The 24143-nt window shown below is 47.8% G+C and overlaps 9 protein-coding genes across 9 annotated transcripts; 5 read left to right on the forward strand and 4 right to left on the reverse strand.

Moving 5' to 3' along the window:
- Window positions 1–410: 410 nt before the first annotated feature.
- On the forward strand, window positions 411–1600 carry LCP9604111_4367 (RTA1 domain-containing protein; the record flags this gene model as incomplete). The annotated part of the gene is made up of 4 exons (XM_039072058.1): window positions 411–432; window positions 481–859; window positions 947–1184; window positions 1235–1600. The coding sequence occupies 4 exons, from the start codon at window positions 411–413 to the stop codon at window positions 1598–1600; spliced, it is 1005 nt and encodes a 334-aa protein (XP_038929409.1).
- A 577-nt stretch (window positions 1601–2177) lies between these two features.
- Window positions 2178–3412, reverse strand: LCP9604111_4368 (uncharacterized protein; the record flags this gene model as incomplete). The annotated part of the gene is made up of 3 exons (XM_039072059.1): window positions 2178–3133; window positions 3234–3328; window positions 3405–3412. 3 exons carry the CDS (start codon window positions 3410–3412, stop codon window positions 2178–2180), a joined length of 1059 nt encoding a protein of 352 aa, XP_038929410.1.
- Window positions 3413–6253: 2841 nt separating this feature from the next.
- On the forward strand, window positions 6254–7486 carry LCP9604111_4369 (pepsin-like aspartic protease; the record flags this gene model as incomplete). The annotated part of the gene is made up of 1 exon (XM_039072060.1): window positions 6254–7486. The coding sequence occupies one exon, from the start codon at window positions 6254–6256 to the stop codon at window positions 7484–7486; it is 1233 nt and encodes a 410-aa protein (XP_038929411.1).
- Window positions 7487–13444: 5958 nt separating this feature from the next.
- On the forward strand, window positions 13445–15987 carry LCP9604111_4370 (ketopantoate reductase family protein; the record flags this gene model as incomplete). The annotated part of the gene is made up of 5 exons (XM_039072062.1): window positions 13445–13478; window positions 13559–13679; window positions 13731–13771; window positions 13843–14272; window positions 14328–15987. The coding sequence occupies 5 exons, from the start codon at window positions 13445–13447 to the stop codon at window positions 15985–15987; spliced, it is 2286 nt and encodes a 761-aa protein (XP_038929412.1).
- A 1147-nt stretch (window positions 15988–17134) lies between these two features.
- LCP9604111_4371 (DASH complex subunit HSK3 family protein) lies at window positions 17135–17569 on the forward strand (the record flags this gene model as incomplete). The annotated part of the gene is made up of 1 exon (XM_039072063.1): window positions 17135–17569. One exon carries the CDS (start codon window positions 17135–17137, stop codon window positions 17567–17569), a length of 435 nt encoding a protein of 144 aa, XP_038929413.1.
- A 197-nt stretch (window positions 17570–17766) lies between these two features.
- Window positions 17767–18752, reverse strand: LCP9604111_4372 (histidine phosphatase family protein; the record flags this gene model as incomplete). Its single annotated transcript, XM_039072064.1, has 4 exons — window positions 17767–17830; window positions 17914–18129; window positions 18244–18507; window positions 18577–18752. 4 exons carry the CDS (start codon window positions 18750–18752, stop codon window positions 17767–17769), a joined length of 720 nt encoding a protein of 239 aa, XP_038929414.1.
- Window positions 18753–18963: 211 nt separating this feature from the next.
- On the reverse strand, window positions 18964–19371 carry LCP9604111_4373 (uncharacterized protein; the record flags this gene model as incomplete). The annotated part of the gene is made up of 1 exon (XM_039072065.1): window positions 18964–19371. The coding sequence occupies one exon, from the start codon at window positions 19369–19371 to the stop codon at window positions 18964–18966; it is 408 nt and encodes a 135-aa protein (XP_038929415.1).
- Window positions 19372–19952: 581 nt separating this feature from the next.
- trm44 (tRNA (uracil) methyltransferase) lies at window positions 19953–21101 on the forward strand (the record flags this gene model as incomplete). Its single annotated transcript, XM_039072066.1, has 1 exon — window positions 19953–21101. One exon carries the CDS (start codon window positions 19953–19955, stop codon window positions 21099–21101), a length of 1149 nt encoding a protein of 382 aa, XP_038929416.1.
- A 667-nt stretch (window positions 21102–21768) lies between these two features.
- On the reverse strand, window positions 21769–23376 carry LCP9604111_4375 (CorA family magnesium transporter; the record flags this gene model as incomplete). Its single annotated transcript, XM_039072067.1, has 3 exons — window positions 21769–22339; window positions 22388–23019; window positions 23080–23376. 3 exons carry the CDS (start codon window positions 23374–23376, stop codon window positions 21769–21771), a joined length of 1500 nt encoding a protein of 499 aa, XP_038929417.1.
- Window positions 23377–24143: the final 767 nt, after the last annotated feature.

Here is a 24143-nt window from a genome sequence, read left to right on the forward strand (position 1 = left end):
ACGCCAGACCCTGCCATATATTCTTCATTTCTTTGTCTCTTTTTCTCTTTGTCTAAGCATCGTCGTTGACGGTGGGGCGCAATCGTGACGGGTGGGTCTTGTGAGATGTTGAGCCCTAAGCGTCTCACCGTGCAGCATTCCCAAGGTTGCCGCCAATCTGACACACCAAAATAGCCTGGCCTCTATACGAGGCTAGAGGCGCTTGGGGGGCCAGAAATGCGTCGGACCAATGCCGATCAGGCAGCCGTTCTAAAGGCCAAAACCCGACGGCTGATCGACTGTGAGATTTAATTCAATTTAAGAATGTCGCCCGTCAGCACCTTGTGACTTTTCTCCGCTCGTCTGTTCTGTTGTTCTTCTATCACTGTCTTTGATCTCTGAGTGCTGTTACACTCTTGTTGGCCGTTATTATGGGTTGGCCAACTCATTGTGGTATGTTCTTCTTCTATTAATCTTCTGGGCCTTGACTGATCTTGATAGATTTGTCCAGCGAGGACGCTCAATATGCCTACTGCGCCAATGGGCCCGCCGCTGTCTTCTTCACAGTTATATTCGGACTCACCTGGATCGCTCATTTCGCTCAAGCGGTCATGTACCGGAAGAAGTTCTGCTGGGTGATTGTAGTGGGCACAGTGTGGCAATGCATCGGAATGATTATGCGCACCTACTCGACCATCGATCAAACCAAGTCGACGACCACGGCCGCCGGACAGCTGTTGATTCTTCTGACGCCCTTATGGGTGAACGCCTTTGTGTACATGATCTTCGGCCGCATGGTCTACTACTTCTTACCAGAGAAGAAGGTGGCAGGCATTCGGGCCGAAAGACTGGCCCAAATCTTCATCTGGCTTGATGTGAGGTGAGTTTCGCCCCGAAAGGCGGCCCTGGGTCAACTGTCCAGGACACTCTTCTTGTGTAATGAAACTAGCTGACTCTGATCTGACAGCTCTTTCATTGTTCAAGCAACTGGTGGTATCATGGACTCGGACTTTAGCACCGAGATGAACAAAATCGGACTGCACATCTACACAGCCGGCATTGCAGCGCAACAGTTCTTCATCCTGTGCTTCTGCGGACTACTATTCGCCTTTCACCGTCGGATGCAAGAGCGTGGTAGCATTTCTCGTGGCGGTGGCTGGCGCCCATTGGTGATAGCCATGTGGGCCACTTTGACATTCATCACGGTAGGTCACCTTTCCAGGACCATTAGTTACAGACGACTAATGCATATTAGATTCGAATCATCTACCGTCTGATTGAATTTGCCGATACCGACAAGGCCGGGACAAGCCCCTTGACCCTTCACGAGGCACCCTTTTACTGCCTGGAATTACTGCCCATGCTCTCCGCCATGGTCATCTGGAACATCTGGCACCCTGGCCGTTATCTCCAAGGAGATGACTGTGACTTTCCCAAGAAAGTAAAGCTGTCTCGCAATGAAAAGAAGATGATAAAGCAAGAAGCCAAAGATAGCAAGCGCCGGGGTCATCGTCGCTCGTCTAGTCGTAAGGGTGCACGTGTTTCTGAGTCTCACCCGGCGAATTCGTTCGACGAAGGGGCTCTGGAGTCGCAGGGTTATCCATTGCGAGGACATAGATAATCAGCTACATATCAAGTAGGGAGTGCATACAGAGAGAGTTTTTCAGACATGATCAGCAAAGTGCCTATTGTAATTCCAAGCATTCAGATTTACTTTCAACAGTTACTTGTGTCACAAACACTCGAACATGTATCAATGCCGGATTTCAAATACTATCTGCATTATCTTACAAGTTGTTCAATCTAAGTCTGTCGAGAACGGACATTCACACTGGCAAGAGAGAGGTATAAGTACTAACAGTTAGAGGGACATTCTATAGGGTAGTCCTGGAAGATCAGTAGCAAAACCTATCCTCCGTGGCCGCACGAATCATAAGCTTAATCAGGCAAATGGAAAATCTAATATGATGTGACCGGAGTTTTGTTGGAACTCTTGTGTGTAAATAGAAACAGAGAGTATCCCGCTCACCTGGGCAGGCTTAACCTGCCACTAGACCCAGGAAAGAATGCAAGAACAAAGAAGAGACACCTGGGTACGCTAGCCCCGTCCCAGAGGCAAATGAACCGAAGATGCAGAGAAACCAGAAAATTGAAGATGATAATATATCCCAAACCCATTCTTATTTATAGAACAGCACCTATATGCAAGCATCATAAACCCTCGTCTGCCCCTCAAAATCTGAAATATCCAACTGCACCCCAGCATGAACCAACATCTCAACTAGTTCTTGCTGGTTCGACTCACAAGCCATATGCAGCGCGGTACGTCCCCACCAATCCTGATCATTCACAGCACGGGCTGAATGCTCAATTAGGACGCGCACAACCCCCGGCTGCTGAGCCTGTACGGCGATATGGAGTGCTGTCTCACCCTTTCGGGTAACCCAGCTGATTAGGTCTCGAGGTGGGGAGCTAGATAGTAGCAGTCGCACTACACCTGCGTGACCTTGTTGCGCGGCTGAATGTAGGGGCGTGAAGCCCGTGCTGTCGGGTAGGGCGGGATCGGCACCGGCCTGTAGTAGTACTGCTAATACGGACTCGTGACCGTATAGTGCTGCGCGATGTAATGCTGTGTGTCCATGTGCTCCATCAGGTCCTCTTGTAGTGGAGCTGCCGGTGCTCTCTGGGGTTCCGCGGGGGGTGTGTAGAAATGGCGGTGCGGGTGTTGAGCAAAGAAGGTCTGTGTCGATTGAGGTTTGGAAGGGATGGGCTTGATTCTTGGGCGAGGTCGAGAGCGAATCGGAGCCAGAGCCCATGGTCTTCAAATTGAAGATTTGATGTGTATCCTCATCCAGCGATTGTGCCCAGGGGCTTCCGGTGAGGCCAACTTGATCCAGTTGCGAGGTGTATGAATGTAGATCGGACGGCAGTTGTAGGGGGTCCTGCTGTTGTATATGATGGTGAGGATCCGCATATGGTTGCGATGGCCATTGCCCTGATGATTGTGGTCCCACAGCAGGTTGCTGCTGTGGTGCCCCTGGTTGAGAAGATTTTGAGTCTAGAGGAGAAGACAGCCCACCGGCGGCCGATCTGGCAGTGGCTTTAGTCTGTGTGCTGTTCTGGGATGTGGGATTCTCGTCCCCCTTGCGTAACCCTAAAACTCATCATCAGCTCTGTGATCTACCAAGATCGTCCCGCTCTATCCACCGAGTCTCAGTCTCAATTTTGCAACCAAAGACAATTTTCCTACTCACTTTTTCGATATCCACGTTGAGCAATTCGATTTTGCGCCCGACGACGCTCCACTGGGTCACTGATATTCGCCCAGTTCTCGCCCAGCACTGGGGTTCTAATCACGAAGATCATCGATTTAGCTTAGGCAACTCCAATCCAATTTGGAGTCAGGGGGAGGGGGGGAGACGAACGTGATCATGATGCATAGAGGCTCACCTAGCATGGCTATGCAGGCAACAAGTAAAACAACCACAGGCGGGGACCACTCATTCAGATCCACGGTGTCACAAAGCAGTCTCAGTCATGATACGCATTAATTATCCGCATGGCTCTGGTCTTCATCTCCTTTTAAATCTTGCTGACGAGGTGGCAGTCAAGAACCAACCATCTTAGGTGCTGTTCGAGCGCATCCGCGAACGGCGGCAGTCACCATCGACCGTACCCACTGATAATGCGCACTTGTTGCGTACGCATTTGGATACGGAGTTTCCTTGATCGTACGGTCTGGGTACCCAGGGGCATAGGTGCCAGGGTCATTTTCGGATTTAATGCATGCAATGGTGCCTTAATGCCTTAATTTGGACTGGCAAAATATCAAAATACCTGAATTACAATTACAGAAGCCTATATACCTGAGTATCAGGCCTATAGAGCGATTTCTGCTATACAACTCCATATGTCATATGATTCTCAGGCGGTTTGGACCTGAACTCAGAGGTAATAGCGATCTAATTTATTATATCTCTTAAGAGAAAATAATATATAACGTATTCAGTAAACGAGCTACGCACGTAAACGAGCTACGCACCCCAAAACACATAGTAAAAGCGATAAATTACAACATGATATTGCAACAACGGTGGTCAATATAAACTTTATCTTGTAGCCCATCACTCTCCATATGATATCTGATCACTCTAGGGAGTTTTGAGAAATTTGATATAATAGTGATTTGAGATATATATATTTCCTATAGTTCAGTGATGTAATTTTCAATACCGCAATGATGCAACTTTCTGATTTATTTGAAATTGAGATATATTGCTAAACATGCTTATCGATGGCTATCGACAAGTAATGAAAGCAAGTTGAGACGTGGTTGTTGAGATATAAATGTGGAATATGTTGCATTTACTATGGTGTTTTGGGGTGCGCAGCTCGTTTACCGAATACGTTATAGATTCAGCTGAATAAAGGTAGATAAGGAGGAGAGAAAGAGGAGGAGAAGAAAAGGAAAAGAGAAGAAAGAGGGGGGAAGGTATCACCTCGGCAACGGATATTTACTCACGCGTTAGTCAAAGGGTTCGTCCGGCGTACTGGTTATTCCGTGCTGAAAGCTTTACAATACACTGTATCCTGGGGCCTGAAAGCGGTCAGTGTTAAGGCTAACATTAGGCCAAATTAAGGCCAAATTCAGGTACTAAGGCCACAATATACTACATTAAATCCGAAAGTAGTCTGGGTATACTCCATTGTAAAATATTCAGCAAAACCCGTGGAAAAATCCTTTGTTCCTGGTTGCACACGCTAATGCAGACTAATGGTCTGAGAGTGTTTTCGTTTGACCAATAGCCGAAATGCCTCAGCGATCGGGCTAGCGGCGGGGTTTCCTGCCCAGGTGCCAATGCTACCTCCTGAGTCCTGACACCTGTTTTCAGAGCAGGTTTTGAGTTCGACTCCAGAACCCGCACTGCTCCACTGGGGAGTGGCTTGGTCAAAAGGTACGAGTACGGAGTAATCCGTGTTTAGACCGACTTCAACGCCCTACAACTTCCGTATGACAATCATGCGACCGAGTTCATCTATATGATTGGATCATCATATTAGACTGCCCATCGGTAATCGGACAATTGAGGAGCAAGAGCATCAAGAAATCAATTCTGATTCGTCATGTTCGTAACAGTCCCTTGTCTTTCATACAAATAATCGGGGCTAGCATCCATCGAGACAAGTACCAAGCTTTCAGGCTAACCCTCCTTTTGTGATCTTTCCTAATGGGGTATAGTAGGCTAGGGTTTACGAACAAAGGATGCTCACTGTGCAGCAGGCCTAGAATATTAGTCCCCGACTTCTCCACTTTGTACGTTCGGAAGCTGACCGACCTGAGTTTTATTTAGATGAAGGCTACCGTTTTGCTGGTAGACAATTTAGCGCGTTATTGAACACTTTAATTCAATTTCGGTTTAATGCCGATCCACATCAATTTACATAGAAGTATACAGTTCTTTACACCGATTGAAGATAATCGTGATACTACCGGCAATGCGACTTTGGATCTGAGGTCAGGCGTCCGAAGTACAGCAACTAAATGGAGTGTCAGCACTTCTGCAGCTGCAGCTGCATGCCCTTACACTATTGATGCCTTCCCACATCCCTCCGTTCGGGGTTTATTGAAAACCAAAGTGGACTATAATCAAAGGGTCGATCCAAGTATCGACAAGTGATGCTCATTCTTCTCAAACAGAAGTCAGTCAAGTCATCGAAATATTGTAACTTCACGCAAGCTCTGCTGCTAGTAGAGAAGAAGACAGACTGTCAAATACACTTTAAACCCAGTTGAAATGTGGAATTGATCAATTAGAAATGTGCCTATAGATGAAAAGGCGCTGTTTTGTATTATTCGTAGCTCTCAGTGTTATAAGTAGTAGAGATTGTGAATGGGGTGTTTTGTCCGCAGACAGGGTCTCTTCGATCGGTACGGAGTTGTGGGTGTCCTCTCTCAATAAACGCGAGGAATCAATTGTCCATGCATCATGTCGGAGCCTATGGTGGATTATAACTAGCCATTCCAGAGCGACCTTGCACATCAGGCAGCAAAAATGGACCAAACAGGGGCTTAACGAATACAACAAAAATAGACGAGCGGCCTTTGCGCCAATCGATACTGATCTGCCTGCTGCTTCTGCTTAGAACCTTTCCAAGTCAATGAAAGCCAGAATGAGGTAGCCTGAAGCTCTTCATTTATCTAAAAGCGCGGTTAGTTCGACTTGTAAGGTTACATTGATTAAACAATCTTACCGCACCACCGAGTAATTCCGAAATGAAGCTCCCCTCTCTCGTCACAGCGAGTCAATTGACTTTTCCCCTAACATTTCAAACTGCGTTCCACACAACCAGCAATACAGCCTCGCTGCTTTCAGCACAATATGGCACAACACTCAACGTCGACGTGACGTTCGCCAATCAGACATTCAAGCTTCTCGTCGATACAGGCAGCAGCGACACCTACGTTGTCAGAAATGACTTCATTTGCATCAATCAAACAACCAACCTTGAGATCCCTCAAGCGGACTGCCAGCACGTCTCCCCAGGGTACAACGAATCAGACACCTATCGTTTGATCCCCAATAAAATATTCGGCATACAATACGGCAATGGTATAGCGAGCGGAGTCATGGCCTACGAAGACATCACATTAGCCGGTATTACTGTCCCCGGACAAGCCGTCGGAATCGTCGGCCACAGCAATCCCATGGGCGACGGCATAAACAGCGGCGTGCTAGGCCTCGCCTATCCCTCCCTCACCTCCGCACATCCAGGAGACCATACCGACAATACAACATTTTGGTTCAATCGTGAATGCTACAGTCCCTTGTTCAACACCATGTACGAACAGGGCCTTGTTTCAGAACCCTACTTCAGCATTGCGCTCGCACACACGCCGCGAAACCTTTCTATGCCAACCTTCGGCGGGTACCTCACTTTGGGCGATCTACCGCCGGTGGCGTATGATCCGAAATTTGCCAGTGTTCCCGTAGAAATTTTGGAAAACATTCCGCCCAGTTTCACCTCTGGCAAGCGCACTCGATCATATTGGGCTTTTACCGTGTCTGCTGTGACATTTGGATCCACAACAAAAGTGGATCTCACCACGAGCACGACCTCCATAACTACCAACAGCATGGAGTTCCAGGTATTTACAGATACCGGGAACGACTACAGCTATCTGCCTGCTGTGGTTGCGGATCCCATCAATGCCTTGTTCAATCCGCCAGCTATCTACAATGAGACGCTGGGAGTTGCTGTCGTCAACTGTAATGCACAGCCACCGATGTTTGGAGTACAAATTGGAGACCAGACATTCTATCACGATGGACAGGATCTCATTTATCAGACCGGTGATGGGTACTGTGTCTCAAGTTTAGTGGCGTCGGAGCGTGTGGCGTTTGAGGGCATCATGTTAAACATTCTGGGTGTGCCGTTTTTGAAGAATGTGGTGTCCGTTTACGATTTCGGTAGAAATGAGTTGCGATTTGCGCAGAGGTCGGATTAAAAACTGGGGTTGGGGTAGTGCTTTATATATTTAGATGAACCAGTATCGAATCACGATTCATGACCTTGTATTTAGTCAATTTCTCAACTGGATAGGGACATTCGCATCCAGTTCAATTCTAGAATTCATCTCTTATTCAAACCTCTCTTTGGCTTGGGCGGATACTTTGGTATGGGCAATCTCTTGTTCGTGTCTCCTGACCCGCTGCTCCTGCATGGGATTAAACAGTAAAGCTGCCGGCTACGAGAATATTATCGTGCTCATCAACAAGCTGCAGAGCAAGAAACTAGCTCCAGCAGCAAACATAGACGCGTACGAAAGCTGGGTCGTTCTGGAGATTTCATCAATGGCCGCCATTTATTCCTCGGTGCTGGCACAGCGGAGGAGCTGGATAACCGCATCGGTGATTGCGTTGGGGACTTAGCCCTCACTAGCCGTGGAGAACACCGACTGATCAGTCTATCAACGCTCTTGCTTTCACACTAATATTAAGATCAAAGTCGACATGAGTCTCATCCAGCTGAAGACAATAACGGCCCTCTATCCACTGACTCTCTCCGCACTGGGAGATTTCTTTACGACCAGTATTCAACGCCCCAGGGATGGTATAGCCGGTAACTCCAGCTGATTGTCAAACGCTGGGATCGGCCAAATTGCTATGATGCAAGATCAGCCTGGTCCTACCGCGACAGTCTGCATTCGATATTAATCAAATTCAATCGAGCTGGACGATTCAGACACTCAGCATGGTAGGAGCCAGTCCTTGCCACAGGAACCTAGATCTCGATACCATGACGAACATTCCGGTGAAGAACCACTACGGGGATCGGTCCAGTTGAAAATTTGAACTCAAGACTTTTGAACCTGAACTTGGTGAAAAGGAACTACTCACGACGCTTCCATCGAGAATGAGTCCTCGCCGTGTTGAGTGTCTCCTTTATTCCTAGGAGCAAGTGGCGGCAGCAAGAGCGATAATCCGTTAGGAATCAAGACAAAAAAAAATCATGAATAAAACACTAAATTGGATTTACAAACCATTTGACTGAAATTTTCTAAGATATTCCTCAATATTGTAGAACCAAAAATAGAGGGTTAGATATTTCCCGCAACAATGAGAGATGGTATCGTGAATACGAGACTTAACGAGCTGAATAGTGGTATAGCCGTAGAATAGTAATGCCAATAAATGTGGTCCCACTATACATTTGCCTCCCAACTAGAGGCGAAACAACTCAGGATCGACCGCCATATTAATAACGCCAGCCTTTCGTTGAGGGGACAACGGGCAAGAGTGCTAGGTGAACGACTGCATTGGGATATGGCTAGCGTGGTGCATTTTATTGAGGTGAGCTGCTGACTTAGCTGTTCCAACTTTGCTCAGGTGACGCTCAGTGAGCGAGTTCATCCAGCTTATGTAATGATCAGGCGATGCTCAGCGAGCAAGTGCAAGTTTAATGATTATGTAATACTTAAGGGCGTGCTCAGTTGTACTCAGTGAGCAAAGAGCGGCAAGGGGTGAGCACGAAAGCGAAAAGGGAAAGCCATCTCGCTCGGCCTAAAATCCGGTGTATATGTACGTACCTAGCAGAGGCGATTTAACTATGTATATCGCGGAGTTACTCTGCGGTGACGGCGAATTACTAATTTCGGTTTAGCGTGCCTCTTTGGGTCTAGCTCCCTCTATATGACTGATATCGCCGTGCGTATGTCTATAAAGTTGCCTTTATCGCCCCGACTGTTACTCGCCGAACGTTTCGACGGTTACGGTCCCTTTCTTACTATCTATATCCTATATATGTCCTGCTAATAAGGTATTTTTGCTATTAATCTAGCTTACTAAGCCCTACTGCCCCCTTGGTTACTAGTGTGACGATCTGAGAAGGATCGTACTTGCTAAACGGGGCAGGAGCGGTCACGTCCTCGTACTTGCCAAACGAGGAAGGAACGACTATGCCCTTTCACCTTCCTAAGGACGAACGAGATTAAGCGAGACAAACGCAAGGGTATAAGAAGGGAAGAACGCGCACTCAGATAGTTTCTCTTTTTCCTTTTCTTCTTCGTACTTAGAATTTGATTGGAATTGCACTCTTTTCTTCTGAATCGAATTGGCTCGTAACAACTAGCGCGAACTGACTAATCCTTTACCCTCGTTCGATCTCTCGAGTACTCTATACGTAGCTTTACCTCACCTATCCTATAACGGATAAAGGTCCGTACAAGAGGGAAACACATATAAACCTGCACAGGCTCGGGAAGGAACATCTATGTCATTACATATCTGTTTCGATATCAATCCGTAACTTCAAATAACGCACTTCTGTACATTCCTTATATCTAACGTAATTCACATACGAGCCGCCACCACATACGACCCGCCATCTCCAAAACACATAGTAAATGTGATAAATTACAACCTGATATCTCAATAACGGTGGTCTATAAGAGGTTTTTCTTATAGCTCGATACTTCTTAGGTGATATCTAGCCTCTTTACTAAGTTTAGATAAGTTTTATGACTTTGTGATCGTGATATATATATTTCAAGATATTTCAAGCTCTAGACAATGTAATTTTCGAAACCATAATAAAGTAGAGGTTTGATTACCTTAATATTAAGATGCCGAGTTTAAGATCCTTATCGATCGCTATCTAAGAATAATTAGACCAGGGAATAACATTGTTGTTAAGATACACAGGTTGTCAAATATGGTGTTTACTATGTGTTTTGGAGATGGCGGGTCGTATGTGGTGGCGGCTCGTATGTGAATTACGTTAGTGGTATATTAGTAGTCAGCAGCCACGTGTAGCGATTATATAAACACATACCAAGATAACTAGATCTCGGAGGAGAACCCTCCTTTTCACAAATTACACTCATTTTACCCTTTGGTCCAGTATCCTACTGCTCGTACCATACAAAACAGCCTCTCTTTTGTTCAACATATATCTTTTATCTATGATATACGCGCCGAGGGCGTTGATATATAATGAATACTTATTCCTGTAAGGGCGCTAAACCTAACTTAGCTAGTATTATATTTAATGGTCTAACGCGAGCGCTGGGTGAAATGACCACGATTTCCCCTCGAAAGACCACGCACAAACGTGGTCTTTTCGCCGTCACCCCGACTTACTCCGTACAATCTTTCCGTACAATATACGGAATCCATAGCTCTGTTTATCTCAACTCCGCTAGCTTAATCAACTAGACATAACAAGAAATAGCGTCCCTCAATCGTATCAGCCCAGGGCCATTAGCCTATCATAACCTCTGATCGACCCTCTTAGTACAAAGTGTTTTCTGTATTCACAAATTCCAATCACGCTTTTCTCTCCTTTTTATTTTACATCCGTGATGTTCCGAGGGAATTCGACTGCAGATGGTAGTCGGGGGCCCCTGTGAGATTAACTTGGTTTCAGTGATATTAATGGTCAAACTTGGTATTTAATATTATGGGTACTTCATATATATACGGAGTCCAATTTCAGGCCTATGGCTGGGGCGCAGTCATGACATCTGTGGCTTTCCCCTACCGTAAAACCTTTCATAAGACCGATTGTGGCTGAAGCTGAGCAATACGATGGCTTTTATATAGGAAGATCTGTTTCCGGATCTCCGCAAACGTGGTTCATACCCTAGTTCATCTGAATGTGTACAACATACATAGATATTGCAATAGAATACGGAGTATACAGAGTTGTGTCTATTTCCGGCTCCGAAGGAAGATGGAAGAGAGGTGTCGAATGTACTGTCATCAATGTGGTTCCACCTGCACAACGGGTTATTATTCGTGCAGTTTTTATTATTATATTGCATATTCCGTTCCCCCCAGAGATCTGGACCCCAGCTTGATATGTGATCCATGTTCTAGCCCTTTAATATTGAGCTGGAACAGCGAAGACACATTGCAGCCATTGCAGCCATTGCAGCCATGCCTGCATTTCACACTCTTTGAGCATGCCGTAAAATATTAAACCTATTTTTATGTCATTAGCAGATTGAATGAACCCAAAAAAATTCCCCGATGTCAGAAAGATACTTGGGGCCGATCCCTTGATGCGGTCGGACAAGCTGCAAGCATCATTGCTTCGGCACGCGCGTCGATCACTACTTTGGTATGTTGGGATTATCAACTCCGCCTCCCCCTTCTAAGGCATGTGGACAGTCGATCCTGGACATCCCTTGTAATTATTCTCTCAGCCTCTCGCCTTGTGCAGGACCCATTGGTGAACTATCGATATCTCCTAGTCGGGCAGTTTGAACGAGTCTGAAATGATCAAAAGTCGCCAATCTCCTTGTATCGGGGTTGATGGCCTTTTTACTCTTTGTATCCCGATAACCTCTTCCATAAACACAACATTCTTTCCAAGGTTCAAGAGAATGTCGCGGTGGGGAGGAAGACGGGATATTTGACCCCTCCTACCGTTGTTCCAAGTCGTACAACATACGATGCACAATGCCCTGTGGCCATGTCCTGTGGTACATCAGTCCGGTCGTCGATTGAATGTCGATCAGGGATACAAAATTGATGCGTTCATCTGCATGTTGTCCGAACCACCCCCAGGTACCGGTCCAGGTACCGGCCCAGGTACCGTATACATGCACAGTTGATGCCGTGTATGGGATTCGGGAGCCGAACTAGACCTATCTCCTTGGAATGGTTCAAAGAATGTGCCCGATATGCCGTCCTGATTTGAGGAACTGGAGATACAGGTGTATGCTGTTTACTTCGGTAAGACTACACTGGAAGATAAACCCACGGTCCATGTTTCCAGAAAACACCTGGGCACGTACAAAAGTACTTCGCTTTGTTGGCGGGATTCCCGATTATAGGTTATTCTGGACGAATCTGGAGTACGGAGTACTTTGACACTATATATCTTGCCCAATGTTAGTTCCGGCCGAGGTAGGTGGGTTTTTGGAGTGGAGGTAGGTGACGAGACCACCGACGCGGCAAAAAACGCGTCGTTGGAGTGCTCCAATTAACGAAAGACGTCAAAAGAACAGTACAACATACAACATAGAGAGCGAGAGAGTGGGAAAACAAGGACAGAAGCAGATCGGGGAGGCCGTTTTTGGGAAAGGCAAAGTCAATTTCAAAATTACGGTATTGTTCTGTACGGATCGGAAAAGGAAACTAAAGTTAATTATAGCATCAGACTATCAAGGCACCAATATGTACTCCGTAGTACATGCCCAACTCTCAAGGCTAGCAAATATAGATTGCTATATATAATTGAGTTGGCGATATCTGCGCCTGACCATCCATGTGTGTCTACCAAGTATGTATTTCGAGTATATAGTCTACGGGACAAGCTTCAGTCTAATTGTTGTTCCATATATCAGCCGCAAAATAGCCAGATATGGAGGTTATACCCGTAGGATGTTGAGTAGAAGTAAGCAGGATGGATCTCAAGAGTGTATATCCAAATAGACGCCAAGGAAGTAGATCAAGAAGAAGATTAAGAACATCTGCATCCATCTCTTTTCCGTCAAAATATTCTTATCGCTCCTTGATTTCCGTTTCCGGACTGAGGGATCCACGACCATTGAGAACTTCCAAGTATCAAGGAGAAAAAAGGGAAAAAAATTTGAAAAGAGAGGTTTGGATAACCGATCGCATTCAATCGTTTTGGTCTATTATTTTACTTCCTAAAGCGTGAAGGCAAGAGAAATCGAGAGGAGGAAAAAAAGATAACACGGCAAAAAGAAACTTGAACGTGGACAACCCTGTCTTTTCCCCCCCCCGGTCTAAACTTCCATTCGAATTTCGAATTTCATCCTTCCTCTGATTACAACTCTCCTTCCCTTTTTTTCCTCCTCAATTTCTCTTCCCTCTTCCCTCTTTCAATCCCCCTTCGCTCTTTTCCTCCGTTCTCTCGTTTTCTCGTGTTATAGGGAACCTAGACCTTTTGACCTGGGACTTTCCCACCCAGTTCCTTCCAGATTTGAGAGATCATGGCTCCTCCTCCACGTCTGCGCATCCTGTCCGGTGAGTTCAACTTCCGCCTAAATCTTAACGTCTGGGATATCACAAAAAGATGGTTCGTCGTCTAACGAAAGTCTGTGTAGTCGGTGGCAATGCGATCTCAGCCTTTCTCTCATGGCGACTTCAGGCGACAGCCTCCTGCGACGTTACGCTGGTCTGGAAATCCGGATTTGATGCCGTGTCTCAATACGGTGTCTCGTTCAAGTATGTATCTAGGTTGCTGTGTCACAGCCAGATGGCTAACTCCCTCCGCAGATCAAAAGCATTCGGCAACGAACGATTCAAACCCCGACATGGTGAGATTTCGATATCAACACTCGGCCTAAGCCCTAGCCAGAGCCCCCGGCTGACTTGTCCCGGTTTCTAGTTGTTCGTGCTCCCGAAGACGCCTCATCCCGTGAAAATGCCTATGACTATGTCATCCTCTGCGTGAAAGCCTTGCCGGACGTCTACGACCTTGCCTCCGTCATTGAATCCGTCGTCACTCCCCAGCACACCTGTATTTTGGTGAATACGACAAATACCCTCGGCATTGAAGCCCATCTCGAACAAAGATACCCTACCAATGTCATCCTTTCTCTCGTTTCCAATGTGGAGATCTCCCAGACGGGCCCCAGCGAGTTCGAACATCTAAGCTCGAGTGAGATTTACGTGGGCGCAACCAACAAATCTTCCTCCATCCCGACATCAGTCCAGAACGACATGGCGGCGGCATTGGCAATGACTTTGAACTCCGGTCAGGTCGACTGCAAGGTTTCCGATAATATCAGACAGGAGCAGTTCGACCGAATGATAGGGTGAGTTCCTTTCGATCCGCTCGAATCCAAACTTTGCATGCTAAACGTCTCCCAGCCCGATCGCGTTCCATCCCGCAAGTGTTTTGTTCGACACCCCAAACCATACACAACTCCTCGAAAAAACCGGTGTTCGTCCACTGATAATGGGCTTGATCGACGAGATGATGGAGCTGGCCTCTGCGCACGGTTGCTCATTCCCCAGCGATTTCCCGGATAAGACGGTCCAAAAAATGATTGCAATGGAACCCCCGACCACAATGTACTCAGATTTCCAGGGCCGACGCCCCATGGAGGTTGAGACTTTCCTAGGGTCACCAATCAAGTTGGCAATCGAGTCCAATGTTCGCGTTCCCCGGATTGAAACAATGTACGCAATGCTACATCACATCAATATCGCAAACCAGAACAAGTCCCGGCAAGAGTCACCCCCTGCATCGGTCATGGGTCAGCCGCCTCCCCGATTGTCTTCCGCACCCCCACAGCAGCGGCCTATGATGAATGGTGGCCCGCCATCTATGCGGGGAAGTCGAACACCCTCAAGCATGAGCATGGTCCCGCCACAAAGACGAGGCCCACCCCCTGGTATGATGCCAAGGGGCCCAGGCGGACCGATGCCGATGCCACCCTCCAACCGAGTTCAGCGCGACCCATCATTGGAGGGACTTGAGGAATTCAGCCATTTGGTTGTCTACGACGAGCAGGGCGAACCGAGTATACCGCATCAGAATGGAAATGGGTACCCCGAACCAGCACCTGGCCCTGCTTCAGAGTTGACATTGAGGGAGAGAGAGCTGGCTCTTCGCCAACGTGAGCTACAGCTGCGTGAACAGGAAATGAACATGCGCCGAGGTCCTCCGGGCCCAGGACGTCGTGGACCGGCTCCCTCCCGCCCTGCCACGGCCTTCGATGAAGAAGATGAGGATTACTTTGACCCGATGGATACCATGGCGATTCCTCACATCGACCCCGACAGTGTCGACATGATGAGCATGACTTCACGCCGAGGGCGCAAGGGCCCCAGCCACAGCCAGTTGCGTAAAAACCCAGAATTTGGTGTAAGCGCTGCTCCTTCTGGAGGCAGCCGCCCTTCCTCATCAGCCTTCAACCGCTACTTTGGCAGAAAACGCACGAGTGACCGTGTGATGCAAGAAATCCCGGGTCTCCATGATTCACTTATGGACAACCCCATGATGAGCTACTCCTCCAACAGATATGGAGCCGTTGACCGAAACCAGATGCACGCGGATTCTCGAGCCAATTCTTTAACGGCTAGCCACATGGGCGACTACCCACCTCGACCTTTTCCACAGAGCCGGCGAAACAGCCAGACTCCTATGACTCCATTCGGTGGACCCCCGGGACCCCCTGGCCCAGGAGGGCCCCGGATGGGTCGCCCTCCAATGCAAGGTCTTGGCCCCTCTGGTGGACCTAACAATGGCCAGCCATCACCTCCTGGTAACATGCGTACGCCGGTGCCGCGCTATCCTCAGGGACAAGGAAACGCGGCAGGGCCGCAGCAAGTTGAGCAACACTATGGGGTGAGCAACGCGTTCCCCGCTAAGGGCCTTCCTAAAAACCAGAATCTGACCGGAAGTGCGAGCGCCAGCGCGGGGAGTGGTGACAGTGGAGCAAGTGCAAATATTGATTCCGAACCCTCATCTCACAGTAGTCAGGTCAGCCTCGGCGGCCAGGGGGTCGCGGCGCCCGTTCGCTAAAAAAAATCCTTTGAAAAAAAATCCCGCTTTTCTCAACAGCTGACCGGCGTTCCATGATTGAATTCCCTTTTCGGCATTGCATTTTTCCTCGGCTTAGACAATCATCGTCCGCCGAAATTGGTCATGTTTGGACCTTTTTGCATCATGGTGTCATTGTGCTGGGACTTTATTCTTCGGTCCCGTGCTATTGAAGCACTGGTTAATACTCTGCTGTTCGCTTCTTTACATATACATGAGGGACATAGGGGTATTCGTTGCTCATCTTTTCATTTTTTTTTTGTTTCGGAGTGTGGTTGGGATAACGAGGTGCGCGTGCGAGTTTTGTCTTTTTTTGTGTGATTTTGCTCTGCATCGATACTCATCCTGTTTCGCGGCATTATCGATTTTTAATGAGGCCACTACGCGAGCCTAGACTGGGACATCCTTATCCTTGCTGTTTCTCTTCCTCCTACCTCCTTTTTTCATCTTTACAGCATGTCGATATAGCGTCGTCGTTGGCTCCCCTGCCCACCTTTTCATCTCTCTGCATGACTGTATACTATCAGCTGGCGCATTCCGTTTCCTCCCATCTAGACTCGTATACGCCTATTGTCTCCATTTTGTCTGTTCATCATCATTCGCTCCCCCGGGTATTTCCTTCATTTGCCGTGTCTTTTTCCTTGTCTCTCATTCGGCTTGGCTTGATGCAAATGGCCTCATCTTTGATTTTGTGGTTCGGTCTGGTCTTGGCGCTTCCAAAAGAGCGGGGATTGAATTTATTCGGTTCATTGAGTTGTGTCGTGATCTGCTTATGGGGTTCGCGCTTTGCTGAGAAAATTAATGAAGGGTGCACTGCAGTGTTCCGTTTCGCTGCATATTTTGAACAGCACTTTATTGTTCCAAGGAGCACACAAATTGATAGACCTTACCGTTATACCGTTGAGGTTGTTACAGCTTATTACCATCCAAGTACGTACTATTTTAATGAATGAACAGGAGATATTCGAATGCTGTATAAAATGAAGTATATCTGTATCGACACGTGATTGCCTGATAGTAAATAATCGATAACCAACACAACCTCAAAACAAAATCCAACCTTCACGCGAGCAAGACCATACCCAGAACCATATCTCCCACTTGAGCCAGTTTCCAAATTATAAACAAAATGCCACCCCCTCCAATCCACTGCCGCCAAGAATCTAACACCACCTACTCCCGCCCCTCTATCCTCCCAGGGAACGGCAACTACAACACAACAGCAACCCACACATTCAACGCAAACCCAAACACTATATACACCCCCAATTACAACTACAACGCCTCAACCCCTTCTATGTCCGCTGCTAAATCGCGGCAATATGCTCACCTCCATTCCCAGCTCGCACAGCTCAACGCCAACCTCGCCGACACGGAGAACCTACTCCGCATGACCGCCGTGCAGGCAGGGGACATGCGCTTCCTAGGCGGGTATTCTGCGGCGCTTTTTATGGCGTCTGCGAAAATCCTGGGAGAGGAAGGGGTCAAGGGAAATGCGGACAAGGAGAAGAAGGCTGGTTCCGAAGAGGGGGGAATCAAGAGGGAGGAGAGTGATGAGGATTGAATTGATGGATCATTATGATTTGGTATTGATTTGATATGATTATGGTGAGTCGGATTGATCGTAGTTGTGATGCTTCATGGGCTGTCGGTAATAATTTCCATGACTTGGTGTGCTAACATATGTCCAATGTTCAACCCAACAGCAGAGATATGACTCCCTTTCTTCTTATGCTCTCTCTATCCAAATGAGGTGTTTTCTTACTCCACAACGAATTGACCACCGAGAATGATCGCTGGCTCATCGATGTTATGGTGTTCATAACTATTTCCAGTCATGTTAGCTGTGCTCCATATACTACGGCAGGTGGGTGATTTATCTCTGCCTAAAGGCCGAGCCAGCCTTACCTGAGTGTGCCTACACCACCAGCCTCGAGAATGAGTGTTGTCTCCGTCAACGGCTTTCCAGTCCAGCGCATGGCAAAAGCACGCAGAATATGGCCGTGCGCGACAACAAGAACATCGCCCTTGAGATTATCTGGGTTCTCGAAGCAGGGACGCTGGTATTTGTTCTTGATTTCATCGATCAGAGCGTCAAGGCGGCGAATGACATCCTCAGGGGATCTGCCAGGAGGGAAATGGATGTTAGCATGGAAAGACTACACCCGAACAATGTTCAACGCATAGCTTGGAAGCAAGACCTAGAATCAGAGGACAACGAAGAAAATAATCACTTACTCTCCACCGGGACACCCATCGGTCCAAATATTCCACGGCCCCTCGCCTTTTTCAACTCGCAGCTCACGGATCTGCTTACTCGTCAACCCCTCATAGTCCCCGTAATCCCACTCTCTCACCGCCTCCGTAACTTCAACCTCAGCCTCGGTCCGGATTGCCTCCTTGTTTTCGGGCTTCCCTTGTTCACCCCAAGGCATTCGTCCCCGGCAGCCAAGCTCGAGGAGCTCTAGGGTACGCTGGGCGCGGGCGCGGGGGGAGACAAAGCTAGAACGGCTTTGTTAGTTGCCTTTGGAGTGGAATAGTGGTCATCGGTGTCGACGAATTGTTTCTTACACATGAGCGAGCTTCCTGGGAACAACTAGTCTGTCGTTTCCGACGAGGGCTTTGCCTGTTGCTTGAATGCGCTTCTCTCCATTGGCTGTCAATGGTAGATCGGTGACACCGGTGTGTCGACCATTAAGCGACCATTCAGTCTCGCCGTGGCGGATAATAAAGCATCGGGGAGCCATTATATATTATTTGAAATGGATCTAGTGAAAAGGAAAGAAGACGGAATGAAAAGTGAAATCCGGCACAGGTTCAGGTCTGGGTCTCTTTGCGTCATGGGTGGACCCCGATAACAGGCTTATCACCTTTTCTACCTCCAACCTCGGAAGATTGTCCATGTGCAACTATTCGGCTTTCAGTATATTAAACATTAGATTATCTTTTGATCTATCCCTAGCCCAGCAAGGATATCAACATATCACTGACAAGATACCTCAAGACTGTGGATTTCTTCCGTGAGATGGGTCTACACTTTGTAGTACTTCCAGTCTTGATCTCTTCGACCATCGAATGCCGTGAACACTTCTTATCCCTGAACAATTTCACCTTACAGCTCCGATCGATATTGACGTTGATGAGAGCCTCCGCAACTCCATTCTCGAGGTTGGTGCGGCAGCCCGAGGACCCCTGTCCCGCGTAGCTGACTGCAGTGCCAACGCAGTGCTTGTTGTGGAATAGGTCAAAGGTCCAGTTGTATTTTTGGGCTTGGAGTTCTTCGGGAGGATGTGAGGTAGGGTGGCCAGCTATGGTTGCTGGGAGGAGGAGAGTTAGGGCAAGAAGGGATTGTTGGATCAGCTTCATTTTGGTTTGATGGGTTGATTGCTTTTTCTTTCTTTCTTTTTCAATGGGAGATTGAGCTAGATATAGTTCCTTCTCAGCATTGTGTAGTGATGACTGCCGTCCTAGGTCTTACCGCGGGTTGACGCGCACATGCAGTTCGTACTATGGGAATACACCTGATCTACCTATCAATTTGTCTTACAGGATATTTTGCATACATTCAATTTCTCTATCTGCAACTTGGCCAAATGCTAGCCTCTGTCGCTTGTTATAACCCATGTCGATCATAGCCTTGGAACAGTATAAACCACTCAGCCCTCTCTCTGACCTTCGATCCAATGCTTCTAGAGAGGGAGTCCACCGCCTTTCTCTCCGCCTTGTTTACACTCTTTCAAGTGAGCCGAGTTGTCCAATATTCTGCCAGGCAAATATCCATGCCACCATGTCTTGCTTCCACACAATATTCTTTGATACACCATCATTCAATGAAACCGTGGACAGCAAATTCCTTGACCCAAACGAGCCCTTGGGGGACCCATCCAGCCCCCGAGAGAGCAGTTCACTGAAACTGTCGGCCATATTTGGTCATCTAAAACGTTAATATGGAACGCCGACTCACCTCTAGAAATGTGAGCCTGGACTGGGTTGAGCGAGGTGATCAAGCCGGGGATATTGTCTCAGTACATCTCATTCAAAACACATATGCCCGGCTGAAAGCCCAGTATGCAGAAAAGTTGCGCCAGAATTGGGTTGAACAACTTGAGTCACCCAACCAAGCCCTTGAGCAGCTGTCTCTCGCTGCGTGCCTAATTGAACTGTGGAGGAGCATGTACGGCGCTATACCAACAACAGAACAAGAGCAGCTATTGGAAAACACAGCGCCGTTCCCAGGATTCGTGGACCTGGCTTGTGGGAATGGTATCCTTGTATACGTGCTTCTCATGGAAGGATACAATGGCTTAGGCTTTGACGCTTGCCGTCGGAAGTCCTGGGAAACATTCCCATCAGAGATACAGGAATGTCTGGAAGAGAGAATCTTCATTCCTCGGCCTTTTGGGGATGTACTGGACTTGGAACAAATTGGAGCGGCGATACACACCGGCGATTTCCCGGATAATACATTCATCATCTCCGACCACGCAGATGAGCTCACAGTATGGACCCCTTTAATGGCCGCCCTATCAAATCCCTCATCGCCATTGCCATTTTTTGTGGTTCCATGCTGTTCTCGTTCACTTGCTGGTTCGTCGTATCGATATCCCCCGCCAAAGGAGGGTGGTCCAATACAAAAGAGTGCGAATGGAAACCCTGTCGCAAGGAAAGTCGATGATAAGATCGAACAGAATCTACAGCCTGCATCTGGTGATTTGAGGGCACTTCGGGCAATCAAGATCGAAGAAAAGGCCGAGAGCGGGTTTCTGAATTCGATGATTGGATCTCTCGCTGCAAAAACAATGAGTCTTGCCGAGGAAATTGGTTTCGATGTTGAGAAGACATGGCTACGCACTCCGGGAGCGATTAACATGGCGCTGATTGGAGGTCGACAGCAGGTCACAAGCGAGTGGCTAAAGAACCCGGGGTCTATAGATTCTCTAACGAAAAGAAACCAAGAAGATGCTGTTCTGAAGAAGATTATGGAAGTGGTTGAGCGTGAGTGCTCCCGAGATGGTGGCATTCGGGTAGCTGCTAAGCTCTGGGTTGAACGGACGAAGAGTCTTCACCGGGGACAGGGGACAGTGCACCAAGCTTAATAAGATATTCAAATGAAGATGCCAATAGCATTCACAGATGACTGCTACCTACCTATCCTACCTTTCGTGATTCAAGTACATTTTTGGTAAACTCTCTAATAGCAGAAAACGAGCCCAATCCTCCTGGACGATATCCTGAAGGCAAGAGCACAAAGAATGTAGAGCACAGCAGCAACGCCCTAAAGCTAGCGTTCCAAGTCCAGAATGGCCGAAGTATTGATAACGAAAAGAAACCGTGTCACTAACCATCTTCAGAGAACCTCGAAGCTAACAACTGATTCTTCATAAGGCTGCCTCGGTGGTTAACGAGAGAAGGATAACTCCATATAGTAAATAACCCCGGGACGAAGCGCATGGGACAAGGTATATTAATAGCTTGCCAAGGAAGATCAGCAAGTACTTGGCTCCAACAGGAGGGCCCCTTTCAAGGAAAATGATAGGGACAAATGGCATTAATATGTCATCATATATGCTCTAGATCTATTCACACCTAAACAAAACATAAACATATAGCGAGGGGAATAGAGAAAGGAGTGTGCTAATGTACAATAATGTTACAGACCTCTTCAACTCCGTTGCTAAATGTTAGTTGAAGATCCAAATCACAACGCCTAGGCTCCCATTATAACGCAATCAAACCGTCAAGACATACTTGAATCACTACGTATCAGGCATCAGACTTCATATGATCTTCGGGGCAAGCGGCCTCTTTTCCACTGCTGCCACTTTCCGCACGAGCGTTGTTAGAGGCCGTGGCTGATGCTTGCATAGCAGCCTTGGAGTTGGCAGGTGTCGTTTTTGATGCAGCTTGAGCTGCAACCGCAGCCGCATTCTCCTTGAGGCGTCTCAGGCGTTCAGGTCGGCCCTCCCCTGGGAGACTTCCCCATACCGGTTCGATTGAATCGGCACGCCAGTTAGTCCGATTCCCACCGAGCGCGCTGCGCTTCGGGGAGAGCGGGGAGAAGGTGGAGCCTCCCACGCCGGATTCACCCCACATGCGGACGCGTTGAAGCTTGCGCAGTTTGGAGAGACCGTAGACACAGACGACACCAGTCAGAGCAAAGCAGAACACGGAGACAGCCCCAAAACCGAAATCCGATTCTTCAATGAAATTCTTCAAGTTCATGCCGTAGAGAGCGGAGAATAATGTTCCTGTTGCGAGGCCGAGTGTTCCAATGCTGAATTTGAGATCCATGAGCATGAGCGAGTTGCGGTTGGCATCAAGGATAGCCTTGACTCTGAGTTGTGTTAGAGGTGCTTTGCATATCATGAACGATTCAACTTACACTTCTTCCGTATTGCGAATACTCGTCACCAAGTTTCCACTGGCCTGAACAATCTCATCGCACACTTTGTGGTATGACTCCAGAAGCATTTCCACTTCTTGGTGGTCATCCTCTTCTCGCTCTTTGCCGACCGATCTCTCAGATAGGTACATTGCTGCTAAATCATCATCCGCCTCCAGCAAATCATCAATGGCATCTCGTACCAGGCGAGCTTTCTGCTCAAATGTACCCAGTTTCTTGGAGTAGATCAAGAGATGCCGGAGCTTATCTCGGTCAATGTCCTCCTCGAGTGCACGAAGAACCCGCACAACAGGATCTCTCACTCCATTGAACTCCTCTTCTAGGCCACTCGTGACACTAATGAGGACGGCTTCCAGCGCGCGAAACTCGTACGGTAGCGGTTGACTGGCACCCTGGGGTTGCCTTTGGCGGAGCTTTCCTTCTAAATCGTAGATGAACAGCGATTGCATGTATGAGTCTGTTGATCCATACGCGTCAAAAACGAGTACCCGGTCCGCTTTGATGAGGACGCGCAGATGCAATAGATTGATGAGAATTGCTCTAGGTCGTACCAGGATATGAGGGAGAGTCGACGAATCAATCTTACGTAGATCTCGGGGAAGAAGGCCATACTGAATCGTGATGCACCGGTTAGCAAATGTCAAACTCAGACTCGAGACCTTTTTACCAACCTTGGCAATCAGCTCCTGCTTCCGGAACTCTCCGTTAACGAGTGTAACGTCTCCATTGATATCAAACTCCGTGCATCGAATTCGCAGTTCATTTGACGCCTTAGCTGATATGCTGCGGCCAATATTAAACATCCCCTCCGTTCCCTCATCCATAAGCCCAGGGCCAGCCGGGCCTTGATCCTTGTGGTCGGAAGCTTTATGCCGCTTGAGGCCAAAAAGCCGTCGGAGAAAGGGTCGGCTTTTGGTTGATGCATGACGCGAGAATTTCAGCTGCGTAGGCACCAATGGCGGCGGCATTGTTGCTCTAGTGGAATTTGGTCTTCCATACTGAGTGCTGCATAGTGTGGTATCAAGTGTTGCGGGGCTATGAGTATTGAGACGCGTCCAGCTCGAGAATTGTCCTGTCGAGAAGCCTTTATCGCGGCTGGCAAGGCGCTTCGGATAAGCGCATGCTGATGGTACGGCTGAGAACCCAGACTGCGATCGTAGAAAGCGCAATAAAGAGGCAGAAGGCGCAGACAGCCTCGGAGACAGCATGTCTCTGAATTATCGACCGAGCTGTATCGCAAGTTCTCCCGATCAGATCAGATACGCATTTTTTCCGTTTCCCGGAACAATTTTGACCCGAGAATCAGAACTATAACTGGAAAACACTATTCCTCATATCTTGTACTATGAGAATTAGAATATTGATTCTATCTACGTACCAAATTACTATCAATTGGTCAAGTCAAATTACTTCCTTCTCGGCTCAGTGCCCAATCAACCATCACCCTTCTCCCTACTGCATTGATTCAAGTTTGCCTCAATCGCCTCATAGTTGTTGGGAATTTGGAGTTGGTTTGGCTGACTGATATGAGGCCAATAGGATCCAAAAGACGGAAGATAGAGCACAGAATTTCAACGGGCAAAGACCCAAGAGAGGGAGGATTATTACGGTGGTGTAACCTAAACTCCACTGGCCATAAACATGTGGAGGCCCCCGGTGTCATTGGACTAAGAAAGAGAATTTAAAACATATACTTCCTCGTACTGAGACTATCTCTCGCCACTGGATCTACCAT

This window comes from Penicillium roqueforti (assembly GCF_015533775.1).
Source record: "Penicillium roqueforti strain LCP96 04111 chromosome Unknown scaffold_09, whole genome shotgun sequence".
NCBI lineage: Eukaryota > Fungi > Ascomycota > Eurotiomycetes > Eurotiales > Aspergillaceae > Penicillium > Penicillium roqueforti.